The sequence below is a fragment of the Schistocerca cancellata genome, chromosome 9 (genome assembly GCF_023864275.1).
Source record: "Schistocerca cancellata isolate TAMUIC-IGC-003103 chromosome 9, iqSchCanc2.1, whole genome shotgun sequence".
Classification (NCBI taxonomy): domain Eukaryota; kingdom Metazoa; phylum Arthropoda; class Insecta; order Orthoptera; family Acrididae; genus Schistocerca; species Schistocerca cancellata.
The window spans coordinates 401775812-401791731 of NC_064634.1; the positions used below are offsets into that span (position 1 = coordinate 401775812).

General features: G+C 47.2%; 1 protein-coding gene across 1 annotated transcript in view; it reads left to right on the forward strand.

The window, feature by feature from the left end:
• Positions 1–15442, forward strand: part of LOC126100811 (protein takeout-like) — a 42222-nt gene extending 26780 nt beyond the window's left edge. The window contains exons 4-6 of the mRNA XM_049911443.1: positions 2431–2567; positions 13365–13514; positions 15083–15442. Of these exons, the coding sequence (XP_049767400.1) occupies positions 2431–2567; positions 13365–13514; positions 15083–15234 (439 nt within the window). The 3' untranslated portion in view covers positions 15235–15442. The remainder of the gene's footprint in view (positions 1–2430; positions 2568–13364; positions 13515–15082) is intronic.
• Positions 15443–15920: the final 478 nt, after the last annotated feature.

A 15920-nucleotide genomic window follows, 5' to 3' on the forward strand; every position in this document is an offset into this window, starting at 1 on the left:
CCACCGCCTTCGAATTTTACTGTTGGTACTACACACGCTGGCAAATGACGTCCACCGGACATTCGCCATACCCACACCCTGCCATCGGATCGCCACATTGTCTACCACGATTAGTTACTCTACACAATATTTTTCCACTGTTAAATCGTCCAATGTTTACGCTCCTCACACCAAGCGAAGCGTCGTTTGGCAGTTACCGACGTAATGTGTGGCTTATGAGCAGCCGCTCGACCATAAAATCAAAGTCACCTCGCTCCTAATTGTCATAGTACTTGCAGTTTGGAATTCCTGTGTGATGTTCTAGCCCTCTTCAACTGTCGACTATCCTTGTCGGTCAACAGCCGAGGTCGGCCTGTACGTTTTTGTGCTGTAGGTGTTCCCTCACGTTCCCACTTCACTATCGCAATGAACCTAGGGATGTTTAGGGGTGTATAAATCTCGAGTACAGACGTGCGACACAAGTGACATCCAGTCACCTGACCACATTCGAAGTCCGTGACTTCCGCGGAGCGCCCCTTCTGCTCTCTCACGATGTCTAATGGCTACTGAGGTCGCAGTCAGTGGCAGTACAATGCACCTAACACGAAAAAGTTTTTGGAGGTGTCCGGATACTTTTGATCACATACTATAAGCAATTGGAGCTGTAGAATAAGGAAAGAATTGCCTCACACGTGCTAATACTTTCACACATAATACAATAATAAATTGTCATAATCGGAGTATGAACTTACGACCATAGGTACAACGATCTATCGCTCTGCCAACTTCCACACGGAGGCTATACATATTACTTACTCTCAGTTATGCTTTTCCTACGCTCCACAGTTCTGGTATTACCATTAATTAACGTTTATGCCCGTTCTGCTGGACGACACCACATAGTACGAACTAAATCGGAGTTTTGGTTGATACTCTATCGGTATACAACGTTTGGTACCGATCGGAGCGTCTGACAACTGAAGGGTTGGGTGTTAGTGTCTAAACTGCAGTTGTAAAATAAAACTGTAATAGCTGAAAGCAAGATGACATTATTTAAAATATATGTAGGAGCATAGCCTCGTGCTGGGCGAGAAATGACCTGCTGAACACTCGCAATACCAGGGAAGAAGGGGGAAGGGATAATTTATGCCCACCATTTGAAAATACACGGTGTACATTAATGATACGGACGAACTGTAGGAAAGGATTTCTGACTGGAAATGGAGATATAAGGTGACATGAACATGTCTCCTGACATGCATCGTAGCCACGGTAGATGGCACTGAGGGATGAAAGTTCCATTGTCCGCCGTATGTTCCTTGTATGTTGCTGACCATGTGACGTCGGAAACAAGCCTAGAGGGTGTTTGTGTACGGCCAAACACATGGAAACGGTCGTTACGCAGAACGCGATCCTTCAAATCTGATGTAGGCACAGTCCGCCGCCTCCCTGCACGCCCGTCTCTCTGAAAGGACCAATGATCTCACAAATGCCCCAGAAGGTCTTGAAATGTTGTGTGATGTGGTTCGTGTCTGTAAGGGTACTTGTTTTGCCTCTCGACCGTTTCCATCTGCTTGGCCGTACTCTAAGACCGTCTCGACATAGCCTGCACCACACATGGAGCACACTATCTGTTCCTTTACACGACATTTTAAAATTTTGAAAAAAAATTGTTATTTTTATTTAATTCTTCTACCAGATTCCATGTGTGCTTTAAATCACCCCAAAAATCTGTCTCAGTAGTAGATGCCACTTTCCCCATTGAACGTCGTAATCGATATTCCCAGGTTCGGTGCCTTACTTACACATTAATATCCATGTAAAAAGTATGTTGAGAGTGATAGTGAACAACAATGAACGAAATTTGGATTTTTAAAATTGTGTTCTGGTGGTCATAAAATCGGTATTACATGTTTGTGAAAGATTATTCAAAATGGTTCAAATGGCTCTGAGCACTATGGGACTTAACTACTGAGGTCATCAGTCCCATAGAACTTAGAACTACTTAAACCTAACTAACCTAAGGACATCACACACATCCATGCCCGAGGCAGGATTCGAACCTGCGACCGTAGCGGTCACGCGGTTCCAAACTGACGCGCTTAGAACCGCGCGGCCACACTGGCCGGCTGAAAGATTATTGATAGTGCTAAGAGTGCTCCAAAAGGCACTTTCAAGTTCTGGAGCCTACTTACACATAAATACCTCTTTTTAAAAAAAATGTGTTCTCAATATAATCCAACGACAACAAACGATTTCTTTAAAAAAAATTTAGGATGGTCGTAAAATACCTTTCCACCCCAATAATGAGCGTTATGGAAAATGCCTTCGTATTGCTAGGGTTAAGCTGGGCATTCTGCTTTGTGAGAGGGCGTTTGGAATTCAGCCGCACGTGTAGGTATGTAAGCAACTGATGTGTTGTGGAGCTGCAGAGCGTGCCGTCTGCCGCAGGTTCGACACGAAGACGCTGTCGCTGGACATGCAGGCGCGCTTCCCCGGCCCCGTCAGCCTGCTGGGCCAGTACCGCATCGACGGCAAGGTGCTCGTGCTGCCCATCACGGGGGAGGGCCGCTGCAACCTCACATTCGGTGAGTCCTGCTGCCTCTCTGTACCTGTCTAGCGTGAAAACATTTTACTCCTCTCACCAATACTCGAGAAGGCACACCGAGGTGGCTCACTTTGACCTGCTGCCCAGGTACAGTGTATTCATAGTCATTTTTCTTTATTTTACTGTCATTTCCTTACTATTAGTTGAGAAAAAAACGGCAATTTACATTATTCATTGATTTCACGAGGGAGTGCTGAAAAATAATGCCTCCGAATTTTGAACGTGTAAACTCTTAAAGCTTCTTAAATAGACTGAAGTGCCAAAGAAACTGGTACACTTGCCTAATATCGTGTAGCGCCCCGCGAGCATGCAGAAGTGCGGCAACACGACGTGCCATGGACTCGACTAATGTCTGAAGTAGTACTGGAGCGAACTGTAACCGTGAATCCTACAGGGCTGTCCATAAATCCGTAAGAGTACGAGGGGGTGAAGATCTCTTCTGAACAGCATGTTGCAAGTCATCCCAGATATTCTCAGTAACGTTCATGTCTGTGGAATTGGGTGGCCAGCGGAAGTGTTTAAACTCAGAAGAGTGTTCTTGGAGCCTCTCTAGCAATTCTGGACGTGTGGGGTGCCGCATTGTCCTGCTGGAATTATCCAAGTGCGTCGGAATGTGCAATGGACATGAATGGATGCAGGTGATCAGACGGACGCTTAGGTACGTGTCATCTGTCAGAGTCGTATCTCGACGTATCAGAGGTCCCATATCCCTCCAACTGTACTCGATCCACACCATTACAGAGCCTCTACTAGCTTGAACAGTTCCCTGCTGACATGCAGCGTCCATGGATTCATGAGGTTGTCTCCATACCCGTACACGTCCATCCGGTTGATACAATTTGAAACGAGACTCGTCCGACTAGGTAACATGTTTGCAGTCATCAACAGTCCACTGTCGGTGTTGACAGGCCCAGGCGAGGCGCAAAGGTTTGTGTCGTGCAGTTATCAAAGGCACAGAAGTGGGTTTTCGCCTCTGAAAGCCCATATCGATGATGTTTCGTTGAATGGTTCGCACGCTGACACTTGTTGATGACCCAGCATTGAAATCTGAAGCAATTTTCGGAAGAGTTGCCTTCTGTCACGTTGAACTATTCTCTTCAGTCATCGTTGGTCCCGCTGTTGCAGGATCTTTTTCCTGCAGGAGCGGTGTCGGGCATTTGATTTTTTACCGGATTCCTGACATTTCACGGTACACTTGTGAAATTGTCATACGGGAAAATCCCCACTTCACAGCTATCTCGCAGATGCTGTGTCCCATCGCTCGTGCCCCCACTATAACACCACTTTAAACTCGCTTAAATGTTGATAACCTGCCATTGTAGCAGCAGTAACCGATCTAACAACTGCTACAGACATTTGTTGTCTTATATAGACGTTGCCGACCACAATGCCGTATTCTGCCCGTTCACATAACTCTGTACTCGAATACGCATCGCTACAGCAGTTTCTTTGGCGCTTCAGCGTAAAACAAACATTACTAATGCTCGATGTCTTTATCCTCCATGTATACATATTTGCAGTCCTCTGCCGCTGGAGCGCTGTTAATTGTAGCATGTACCATGGCGGTTTGTAACGTAACTATGTCGGTGTTGTGTGCTGTCCTTAGGTTAGTTAGGTTTAAGTAGTTCTAAGTTCTAGGGGACTTATGACCACAGCAGTTGAGTCCCATAGTGCTCAGAGCCATTTGAACTATGTCGGTACGGGGGATAAGAACGTCTGTAACAGAGTTGAAAATTCGAAGAATTCATCCACACTAGGAGCACCCCTTTTTCAGCCTGACAATGCTGGACCGCACACAAGCGCTGCGTCATCAGCAACAATCTGACTCCTTGGGTTTACTGCCATGCATCATCCCTCATACAATCCCGACTTGCCTCGACCGGTTTTCATCAGTTTCCAAAACAAAGAACACCTTCGATGACCTCACTTTGATAGTGATGAAGCGGTCCAAGCAGAGGTGAGGTTGTGGCTCCGTCAACAAACATTCTACAATGTCGCTATCAACAAGTTGGTCTGTCGCTGGGAGATATACACTGCTGGAAATGGAAAAAAGAACACATTGACACCGGTGTGTCAGACCCACCATACTTGCTCCGGACACTGCGAGAGGGCTGTACAAGCAATGATCACACGCACGGCACATCGGACACACCAGGAACCGCGGTGTTGGCCGTCGAATGGCGCTAGCTGCGCAACATTTGTGCACCGCCGCCGTCAGTGTCAGCCAGTTTGCCGTGGCATACGGAGCTCCATCGCAGTCTTCAACACTGGTAGCATGCCGCGACAGCGTGGACGTGAACCGTATGTGCAGTCGACGGACTTTGAGCGAGGGCGTATAGTGGGCATGCGGGAGGCCGGGTGGACGTACCGCCGAATTGCTCAACACGTGGGGCGTGAGGTCTCCACAGTACATCGATGTTGTCGCCAGTGGTCAGCGGAAGGTGCACGTGCCCGTCGACCTGGGACCGGACCGCAGCGACGCACGGATGCACGCCAAGACCGTAGGATCCTACGCAGTGCCGTAGGGGACCGCACCGCCACTTCCCAGCAAATTAGGGACACTGTTGCTCCTGGGGTATCGGCGAGGACCATTCGCAACCGTCTCCATGAAGCTGGGCTACGGTCCCGCACACCGTTAGGCCGTCTTCCGCTCACGCCCCAACATGGTGCAGCCCGCCTCCAGTGGTGTCGCGACAGGCGTGAATGGAGGGACGAATGGAGACGTGTCGTCTTCAGCGATGAGAGTCGCTTCTGCCTTGGTGCCAATGATGGTCGTATGCGTGTTTGGCGCCGTGCAGGTGAGCGCCACAATCAGGACTGCATACGACCGAGGCACACAGGGCCAACACCCGGCATCATGGTGTGGGGAGCGATCTCCTACACTGGCCGTACACCACTGGTGATCGTCGAGGGGACACTGAATAGTGCACGGTACATCCAAACCGTCATCGAACCCATCGTTCTACCATTCCTAGACCGGCAAGGGAACTTGCTGTTCCAACAGGACAATGCACGTCCGCATGTATCCCGTGCCACCCAACGTGCTCTAGAAGGTGTAAGTCAACTACCCTGGCCAGCAAGATCTCCGGATATGTCCCCCATTGAGCATGTTTGGGACTGGATGAAGCGTCGTCTCACGCGGTCTGCACGTCCAGCACGAACGCTGGTCCAACTGAGGCGCCAGGTGGAAATGGCATGGCAAGCCGTTCCACAGGACTACATCCAGCATCTCTACGATCGTCTCCATGGGAGAATAGCAGCCTGCATTGCTGCGAAAGGTGGATATACACTGTACTAGTGCCGACATTGTGCATGCTCTGTTGCCTGTGTCTATGTGCCTGTGGTTCTGTCAGTGTGATCATGTGATGTATCTGACCCCAGGAATGTGTCAATAAAGTTTCCCCTTCCTGGGACAATGAATTCACGGTGTTCTTATTTCAATTTCGAGGAGTGTATGTTCTACCCCAGGGTGGCTTAGCTGAGAAATAAATATATAGACAAGAAGAATAAACACGTAGAATGAAAATAAAGTTTATTTTATTTAAAAAGCTTTAAAAGTCTTCATATAAAAGAATCAGAGGCATTACTTTTCAGCACGCCCCGGTAAATTTCAATAACTCAGCTCGAAGACGTTTTTCACTACGGATGCGAACTGTTTTACTCCTTGCACGAAGTACAGTGATTGAGTAAAAATATGGAAAGATACCGAGAAATGCATGCTTCAGCAACAAATGGTGACCCTAGCCAAGCCTGCAGGTTACGCAATTGTATTTGACTTCGAACGGTAGCTGTGCAGTGCCCCCCCCCCCCCCTCCCCTCCCCTCAATACGTTGCAGGTGTCAGTGGTACTCAGAACAGCGATCTGTGTAGTTGTGAATGCACTACGTCGGAGTTCAGTACATCCGAAAGTGGGCAAATTGCTGGTGCTTGTATGGTAGAAGCTTCCGTAACCAAGGGAATTGAAGTGTTCGTTGTTTCTAGACGCACCGATCGAAAAAAGTTATACCGCATACAGGGAAAGCGGAAAAACATCATGCTCTAAGTACAACGCGGACTAAAATGTTTGTTGACTGACCATGGCAGACGGTCATTCTACATCTACATGTACATATATACTTCGCTATCCACCAAGCGGTGTGTGGCGGAGGGCACAATTCGCGCCTAAGTCATATTTCCCCCTCTCTGTTCCACTCGCGGATCGCGCGAGGGAAAAACGACTGCCTGAACGCCTTAGTACGAGATCTTGTTTCCCTTATCTTTGAATGATGATCATTACGCGATTTGAAAGCTGGTGGTAATAATATATGCTCTACATCCTCGGTGAAGATTGGATTTCGGAATTTAGTGAGCAGCCCCTCCTGTTTAGCGCGTCGTGTATCTGCAAGTGTGTCCCAGTTCAAACTTCCTATGATATTTGTAACGCTCTCGCGATGGCTAAATGTACCAGTCACGAATTGACTGGTAAGCTATTTCCTTTGTCGAAGGACTGCATCGCTTCAGGATTCTGCCAATAAACCGCAATCTAGGGTTCGCCTTACCCGTTACTTGTGTAATCTGATCATTCCATTTGAGATCATTGAAGAAGATTGTCACGAAAAATAAAAGGGCGACACTGCAAAAGTCGATGTAAAAGTGAATGTCGCACTCGCGAGTCCTGTCAGCTCTGAGCACCATAAGCAGGGGATTACAGGACGAGGTAGAATTCCAAAATCACTCATCAGTGGCGCAAATGCTCGTAACAGAAAAACGTGGTGCCGAACCCATAAAATATAGGCTGTAGAGCAATGGAATAGTGTCATTTGGTCGGATGAGCCTTGCCTTAATCAGTTTCTAACCTCTGACCGAGCGAGTTTGTGTCCCAAGACTGAAACGTGGTGAGGATTCGGTGATGATTAGGGCAGCCGTATTGTGGAGTATCATGGGACATATGGTTACTTTGGAAGGCCACCATTACTGTCAAGGTTTATGTGACCATTCTTGGTGACCGGGTCCGTCCCAAAGTACAATGTTTGTTCCCCAGTGGCGACGCTGCGTTCCAAGAAAACGGGGACCCTTTCCACACAGTTCGCATCGTCTAGGTCTGGTTTTGTGAGCACGAAGATGAAATGTCGTATCTACGATGGACACCACAGTCGCCAGATTTCAATATTACTGGGCCTTTGTAATGTACTTTGGAGAGAAGTGCGTGCGATCGCTATCTATCCTGATCATCGTTGCTTGAACCCTGCCAGTATATTGCAGAAAGAATGGTATAAAATACCCTTGACAATCATACAGGGCTTGTATTTATCCAATTCGAGACGGCTTGAAGCTGCTTTGAATGCCAACGGTTTCCTACATCGTATTAGGCATGGTAATGTGTTGTTTGTAGCGTCTGCATGTTTTTGTCCAGCCGCAATATCTCTGATAAACGGTTTTCATCAAGAGTGCCCATACGAAAGATTGTATGGAGGAGCGGGGAGAGGAAGGGGAGGGGGAGCGAGATCTAAGGGCATCCAGTATTTTTAACATTTTGGAAGACGAATGGCGACCACTAAATATCCATATAAAGGTTCCAGTTCCGACCCTGCTAAAAATCATAATACCGACTTTTAAATTATTTTCTTGAAAGAAAAACGCCTCACTACACTGTATTTTTTTCCCTTTCCCTGAGAGCTAGAGGGGGGGGGGGGGGAGACCGCGGTCACCCCTTCCCCGTATATGGTCGCCCTTGGCTTCCGTTTTGATGGCATGTTCTTGGACTTCAGGAGAAATCAGCATGTCTTTCTTAACGGAACGAGATAAACAGATGCAATGGTAGCTTCGGGAATATGCCAAGGACGTGTGTTAGGACTGTTTCTACTAACGATGTATATAAGTTAGAGCATGTAGCGCCGAAAGCTGTCCGAAGCTATTCGCAGTCAGTGCTGTTGTCTATAGGGAGCCTGCAAAGCCAAGAGGTTGTAACTTGCTGTGGGAAGACTTGTGGAGTGTCGGTGTTAAGTGCAGCGAGTAGTAGTCAACCCTGGACGTAGATAAATGTAGCGAATTGCGCGTGAATAGGAGAGTAGATATGTTACTGTTGGTTTTGTTAATGCACGGAACTCACTGAATACAGTAAAACACCTTGGAGTAACCGTCCGGAGCAACCTAAGATAGAAAGCTCAAATGAAACCAATTGTAGGAAAGAAAGGGTACCACCCTTAGATACATTGGCAGAATCTTAAGGCTCCTAAGGAAATTAAATTCATTCACAATAGAAGTTTTTTGGACAACATGGTTGTGGAGATGAAGCAGCGATTAGTATGATTAATCAATTATTCTAAAACAGTCTTAATCGCATTTATTATTATCATACCACCAACCGGTTTCAACGCGACGTAGGGGTCATCTTCTGGGCGTTTACACCATTGGTCGACTGCTGGTAGTGTCACTCCTGTCTACATAACTGCAGGAAACTATGCAACTACGTCGAGTTGAAACCGGTTGGCGGTATGATAATAAATGCGATTAAGACTGTTTTTGAATAATTGATTTTCACAATAGAAGTGGCTTACAAAACACTTATTCAACAGCGCGCATAGTACACCGTCCACCGCGGCGCTCGGGGGCCACAGCACAGTTGCGACACCTGAGGATGGGCTTATGAGAGCCCGAAACCGGTCGTGATGATAAAAGAAATTTACAACTGAAGCGGTATTTTCAACCTCTAGTACAATGCTCAGTTGCGGACGTTCTTCCAACAGGATTGTTTGTAGCTCTTTGAGTATTGTTCATCAGTATACGTCTCTTACCGGGCTGGATTAATACACTTCTGGAAATGGAAAAAAGAACACATTGACACCGGTGTGTCAGACCTACCATACTTGCTCCGGACACTGCGAGAGGGCTGTACAAGCAATGATCACACGCACGGCACAGCGGACACACCAGGAACCGCGGTGTTGGCCGTCGAATGGCGCTAGCTGCGCAGCATTTGTGCACCGCCGCCGTCAGTGTCAGCCAGTTTGCCGTGGCATACGGAGCTCCATCGCAGTCTTTAACACTGGTAGCATGCCGCGACAGCGTGGACGTGAACCGTATGTGCAGTTGACGGACTTTGAGCGAGGGCGTATAGTGGGCATGCGGGAGGCCGGGTGGACGTACCGCCGAATTGCTCAACACGTGGGGCGTGAGGTCTCCACAGTACATCGATGTTGTCGCCAGTGGTCGGCGGAAGGTGCACGTGCCCGTCGACCTGGGACCGGACCGCAGCGACGCACGGATGCACGCCAAGACCGTAGGATCCTACGCAGTGCCGTAGGGGACCGTACCGCCACTTCCCAGCAAATTAGGGACACTGTTGCTCCTGGGGTATCGGCGAGGACCATTCGCAACCGTCTCCATGAAGCTGGGCTACGGTCCCGCACACCGTTAGGCCGTCTTCCGCTCACGCCCCAACATCGTGCAGCCCACCTCCAGTGGCGTCGCGACAGGCGTGAATGGAGGGACGAATGGAGACGTGTCGTCTTCAGCGATGAGAGTCGCTTCTGCCTTGGTGCCAATGATGGTCGTATGCGTGTTTGGCGCCGTGCAGGTGAGCGCCACAATCAGGACTGCATACGACCGAGGCACACAGGGCCAACACCCGGCATCATGGTGTGGGGAGCGATCTCCTACACTGGCCGTACACCACTGGTGATCGTCGAGGGGACACTGAATAGTGCACGGTACATCCAAACCGTCATCGAACCCATCGTTCTACCATTCCTAGACCGGCAAGGGAACTTGCTGTTCCAACAGGACAATGCACGTCCGCATGTATCCCGTGCCACCCAACGTGCTCTGGAAGGTGTAAGTCAACTACCCTGGCCAGCAAGATCTCCGGATCTGTCCCCCATTGAGCATGTTTGGGACTGGATGAAGCGTCGTCTCACGCGGTCTGCACGTCCAGCACGAACGCTGGTCCAACTGAGGCGCCAGGTGGAAATGGCATGGCAAGCCGTTCCACAGGACTACATCCAGCATCTCTACGATCGTCTCCATGGGAGAATAGCAGCCTGCATTGCTGCGAAAGGTCGATATACACTGTACTAGTGGCGACATTGTGCATGCTCTGTTGCCTGTGTCTATGTGCCTGTGGTTCTGTCAGTGTGATCATGTGATGTATCTGACCCCAGGAATGTGTCAATAAAGTTTCCCCTTCCTGGGACAATGAATTCACGGTGTTCTTATTTCAATTTCCAGGAGTGTAGATGAGGCAGAGAGGACACAACGAAGGGCGGCGCTTTTCGTCGCGAGGGCGTTACGCTGATGCTAAATAAGCCTCAGTGGCAGACGTTACTAGAGAAACATTGTGAGTCACGGAAATGTTTACTGTTGAAATTCCGAGAGCGTACATTTGGGAAACAGTCGGGAAACGTATCACTTCCTCCAACACACGTCTCGCGAATGACTCCGACCAGATAATCATAAAAATTAGTTCATTTTTAGACTTAGTTTAATAGGTCATGGTTGCAAAAAAGTAACAAAATTATTTACAGAACAATAGAAAAACAAGTAGATGCCGACCTCAGGGAAGATTGGTTTGAATTTCGAAGAAATGTAGGAACACTCGAGGCAATACAGATCGTACGATATACCTCAGAAGATAGCAAAGGCAGACCTACGTTTCTAGCCCTTGTAGACTTAGAGAAAGCCTTTGTCAATGTTGACTGAAATACCTTCTTTAAAATTCTGAAGGTCGCAGAGAGCGAAAGGCTATTTGTAAATTGTACAGAAACCAGACGGCAGTTATAAGATACGAGGGGAATGAAAGGGAAGCAATGGTTGAGAAGGGGGTCAGCTTATCACCGATGTTATTCAATCTGTACATTGAGCAAGTACGAGAGGAAAGCAAAGAAACATTTGGAGTAGGAATTAAAGTTCATGGAGTAGAAATAAAAGCTTTAATGTCTGCCGATGACAATGTAATTCTGTTGGAGACAGCAGAGGACTTGTAAGAGCAGTTGAACGGAGTGGAAAATGTCTTGAGAGGAGCATATAAGATGAACACCAACAAAATCAAAACAAGGATAACAGAATATAATCGAATTAAATCATGTGATACTGAGGGAATTAGATTAGGAAACGAAACACTTGAAATAGTTTATGAATTTTGCCACTTGGGCAGCGAAATACGTGATGATGACCGAAGTACAGTGAATATAAAATGTAGACTGCCAATAGCAAGAAAAGCGTTTCGGAAGAAAAGAAATTTGTTAACATCGAATACGGATTCAAATGTTAGGAAGCCTTTTCTAAAGGTGTATACAAGGAGTGTGGCCATGTATGGAAGTGGAACACGACCGATAAACTGTTTAGCCAAGAAGACGAAAGAAGCTTTAGAAACGTGGTGCTACAGAAGAATGATGGAGAATAGATGGATAGATTACTTAAGTAATGAAGAGGTACTGAAAAGAATCGTGGGGGGGGGGGGAGAGGGGAAGAAATATGTGGTGCAACCTGACTACAAGACGGGATCGATTAGTGTCACACTTTCCGAGATAACAGGGAATCAGCAATTTAGAATTGGAGGGAAGTGAAGGGGGGGCTATAAAAATCTTAGAGGGAGACGAAGAGATGAACACAGTAAGCAGATTCAGAAGGATGTAGGTTGCAGTAGTTATTTGGAGTTGAAGAGGCTCACTTGCACAGGATGGAGTAGCATGGAGAGCTGATTCAAATTAGTCTTCAGACTGAAGACCACAATAGAGGCTTAACGACACTCGCATCATACGTGAATCAAAGACAAGAGAAGGTTACAACTGGCGCCAGAAATAACCTCTGCCACACATCGTAATACGGTTAGCGGGTTATAGATGTACATGTAGAAGATTTTACGTAAAATTCCTGTTGTCCAACCACAGCTGGCGATTGTTATCATCTTAAAATTATTCAGACAGTTACTAATTGAATCAAATATCCTGTATTTTCATTAAAAGCTAAGCGAAAAAAAATTTAAAAATCTTAAAATACGCTTCCTGTGATGAGGAATAATGTTTTATTTAACTGCGCAATTAACCGTGGAACAATCGACGTCAATTGTTGACAGATGCAGTAAGAATGATTTCATTTTTACTACTGCCTGACTACCCTTCTTCGGTTTTAACTTGTCCCGTCTCTTTACGGGCTCGGCCTTGTTATACTGGTTTTGGTACTGTCAATGGTGAGCTGATGGCCGAATGGCTTTCTTGACATCATGACACCACCACTTCCACCCTCGCCCCCCCCCCTCCCTCCCACACGCACACACACACCTGCACTCCTTCGCAGACCTGACCGTAACAGCAACGATCTTGGTCACTGGACTGACAATCATGTTCCAAAGTAGCGAGTATTGTGCAAGGATGGGGAGTAATTGCAAAAAATGTTCTGGTGGGCAACTGCGTCAGATTGCTGTTAACGCCATTAAATTTACTTTCGGCTATGACATGTCAAGTGATTCTCTTTCCATTTGAAATTTACGAGTTGCATCCAAGATGGCCACTTCCAAAATGGCTACCGTGTTGGTAAAGTAGCCTCACAGATTTATCCCTCTTTCATCTCGTACTGCTTGATCTTGAATTTCTGTTTATCCACCGGTTTCTGTTTTTGAAGGGATCTTCCACACCTGTGAACCATCCTCTAGATTTTTCGTAGTCAGAAGAGAGAAATATAAATTCCCTTTTGCTTTGGTAACCGTGTAGGCTGTAGAAATTTCTGCTTAGGAAAGTGAGGAGAGCTTTTTGTGGAGGGGAGAGAACGTACGAGTAAGTACCGGTGCCGTGCTGTGTTGCAGCCGACCTGAAGACGACGGTGAAGGTCCGCGCTGAAAGGGTTGTCAAGGACGGGCAGACGTACGGCCGCGTCCTCAGCTTCGGATTCTCGCTGCAGCCGCAGCGCCTGCACATGGACTTCGAGAACCTCTTCAACGGCGACAAGGCCCTGGGTGAGTTCCGTCGTCCTCAGATGAACCACCCCGAGTATTTTGCTAAACAAAACTTCGGACAATTCTCTAAGCGTAAAGGTCGTAAGAAAACAATAACGACGAGCTCAGAGGCTTTCTTTCAGAACTACCTTTCTTGCTATTTCCTGTCCTCATTTTTATATCCTCTCTGAGTTGGCCATCATTAGTATTTTGCTGGTGAAACAGCTAAGCTCATCTGCTACTAATGTTATTCCCTCAGCATCGATTGATTTAACTCGACTACATCCTATCCTAAAGGTAAGATCATTTTATTGACAGGTGAGATGACACGTAATTCATCACTGTAGTCTGCCTGGTTAGCTGGGTAGTAACGTGCTTGTCTCCCGTGCAAGCGGGCCCGGGTTCGATTCCCGGCCGGGTTGGAGATTTTTCTCCACTTGTGGACTGGGTGTTGTGTTATCCGCATAATCATTTCATCGTATCAACTGCGTGCACGTCTCCCACTGTGGCGTCGACTGAAGTAAGACTTGCACTTGGCAGCCGAACTTCCCCGGATGGGACCTCCTGGCCAACAGGGCCATACGCTCATTTCATTTTCTTGTCGTTGTAGGAATAAATGATATCAAATTCAGATCAAATGAAACACACCTGGCACAGTAATCGGTGCCTACAGAGTCACATTAATACAAGTTTACTCCTTGCCACTTCCCTCTATGGCGGCAACGCAGTCGTAAATTCTCGCATGTAAACGATAATAAAGATACCGAATGGCATCCTGTGACAGATAGTTCCAAGAATATTGCACCTCTTATTGCAATACGGCAATGGTTCTTGCAGAACCCGGAGACCATAAGGGTGACAATATACAGCCTTGGCGTACTTCTTTCTGTATCTTGACGCATTTAATCGCTCCACATAGGGTCTTCGCTGGGGCTTCCTGATCAGACTATAAATTCCGTTAGAGGTAAACGAGATCATCTGGTTGTCCTATATTTTTGAGTACTTCCCATCATTTATTGTGGCCGACACAGTCAAAGACTTTAGCATAATCAATAGTTAATAATTTCAGAATAAAACATTCTTGGTTGAGAAATTATTTACTATCAAAGACACCTTTGCGGGGCATCAGCAGATAGTGGAAAAGTAGCTGGATATAAAACACATCCGTCATAAAGCTACATAAAATGGAAAATGGACGCAACAATAACTGGATATATAAGCCATCCGTCATAATGACGTATAAAATACAAGGCATACCTTAAACATACCAGCTGACTCCACCACAGTAATACAAAATAGGGCCACACTTACAAAATAAATGGGATATGAGCTAAACGCAGAACGCAGAACGCAGCACGCAGCACGATGCCCCTTCGGCGTGCGCCTCATACCGCGCTTATTTGGCAAGTGTGGCCCTATTTTGTACTACCGTAGTGAAGTCAGCTGGTATCTTCAACGTCCACCTTCATTTCATACGTTTTTATGACGTATGGGTTTTATATCCAGCTACTTTTACAAAAACAGTTCGAAACTGGTTGCTGTAGCTCCCTTACAGTAATTAATAACGTGTCGGTCTTTCTCTTTGGCAGGGGACAACATGAACAAGTTCCTGAACGAGAACTGGCAGGAGATCCTGAAGGAGCTGCAGCCCGCTGTGGAGGAGGCCTTCGGCGCTACCTTCAAGGAGATCGTGAACAGAATCTACCAGAGGGTGCCGTACAAGGACCTGCTGCTGGAGTAGGCCTCCCTCCCACCTGCCACTTCCCACCGTCCATCCCCCATCCCCATCAGCCACCGCCACCGACACGGCGTGGCCGGCAGCGTACAAACCGAGAGGGTCGGCTGGCCGACAGCTCCGGGCTGCGAGTCTTCGTCAAGAGCGCCGCCGCAGCCGCCGCGCCCCCACACAGCGCCGCTTCAGCCTGTCATCCATTATTTATGATAATAAAACTTGTTGTACAACCAGTTGGGAGCGTGCCTCTTCTTAATGTGATCCCTTGACAACGACACTCCCATTTCCTCATCCGCTTCTCCTTAACCAGCCTCCGTTACAGAGGTCGTTAGCGACAGTTATTGTGTAAGATTTGTTCTACTAATATATGAGGATGGTATCTGTTATATCCACAGATTAACACACATTTGCGAACAAAAAATGTTTATTAGGTGGAGCAAGGCCACCGCTTGATTTTACAAAAAGATAAACTCCCTTCGAAAACAAAAAGCTTCTTTTCCTGCGAAAATTTTATAAAAAGCCAAAGAATTATGCCACCTTATTGAATTAAATATTAGCAACTGAACTGAATTTACGTTCCTTTGTCTGGTTTCCTCTCGACGCTTTCCGGCGGATGCCGAGGAAGTAGACGAGCGCAGAGTCCGGGGTCGTTGGCCGGCGAAGCGAAGACGTAGCACCTGGACATTCCGGCTGCG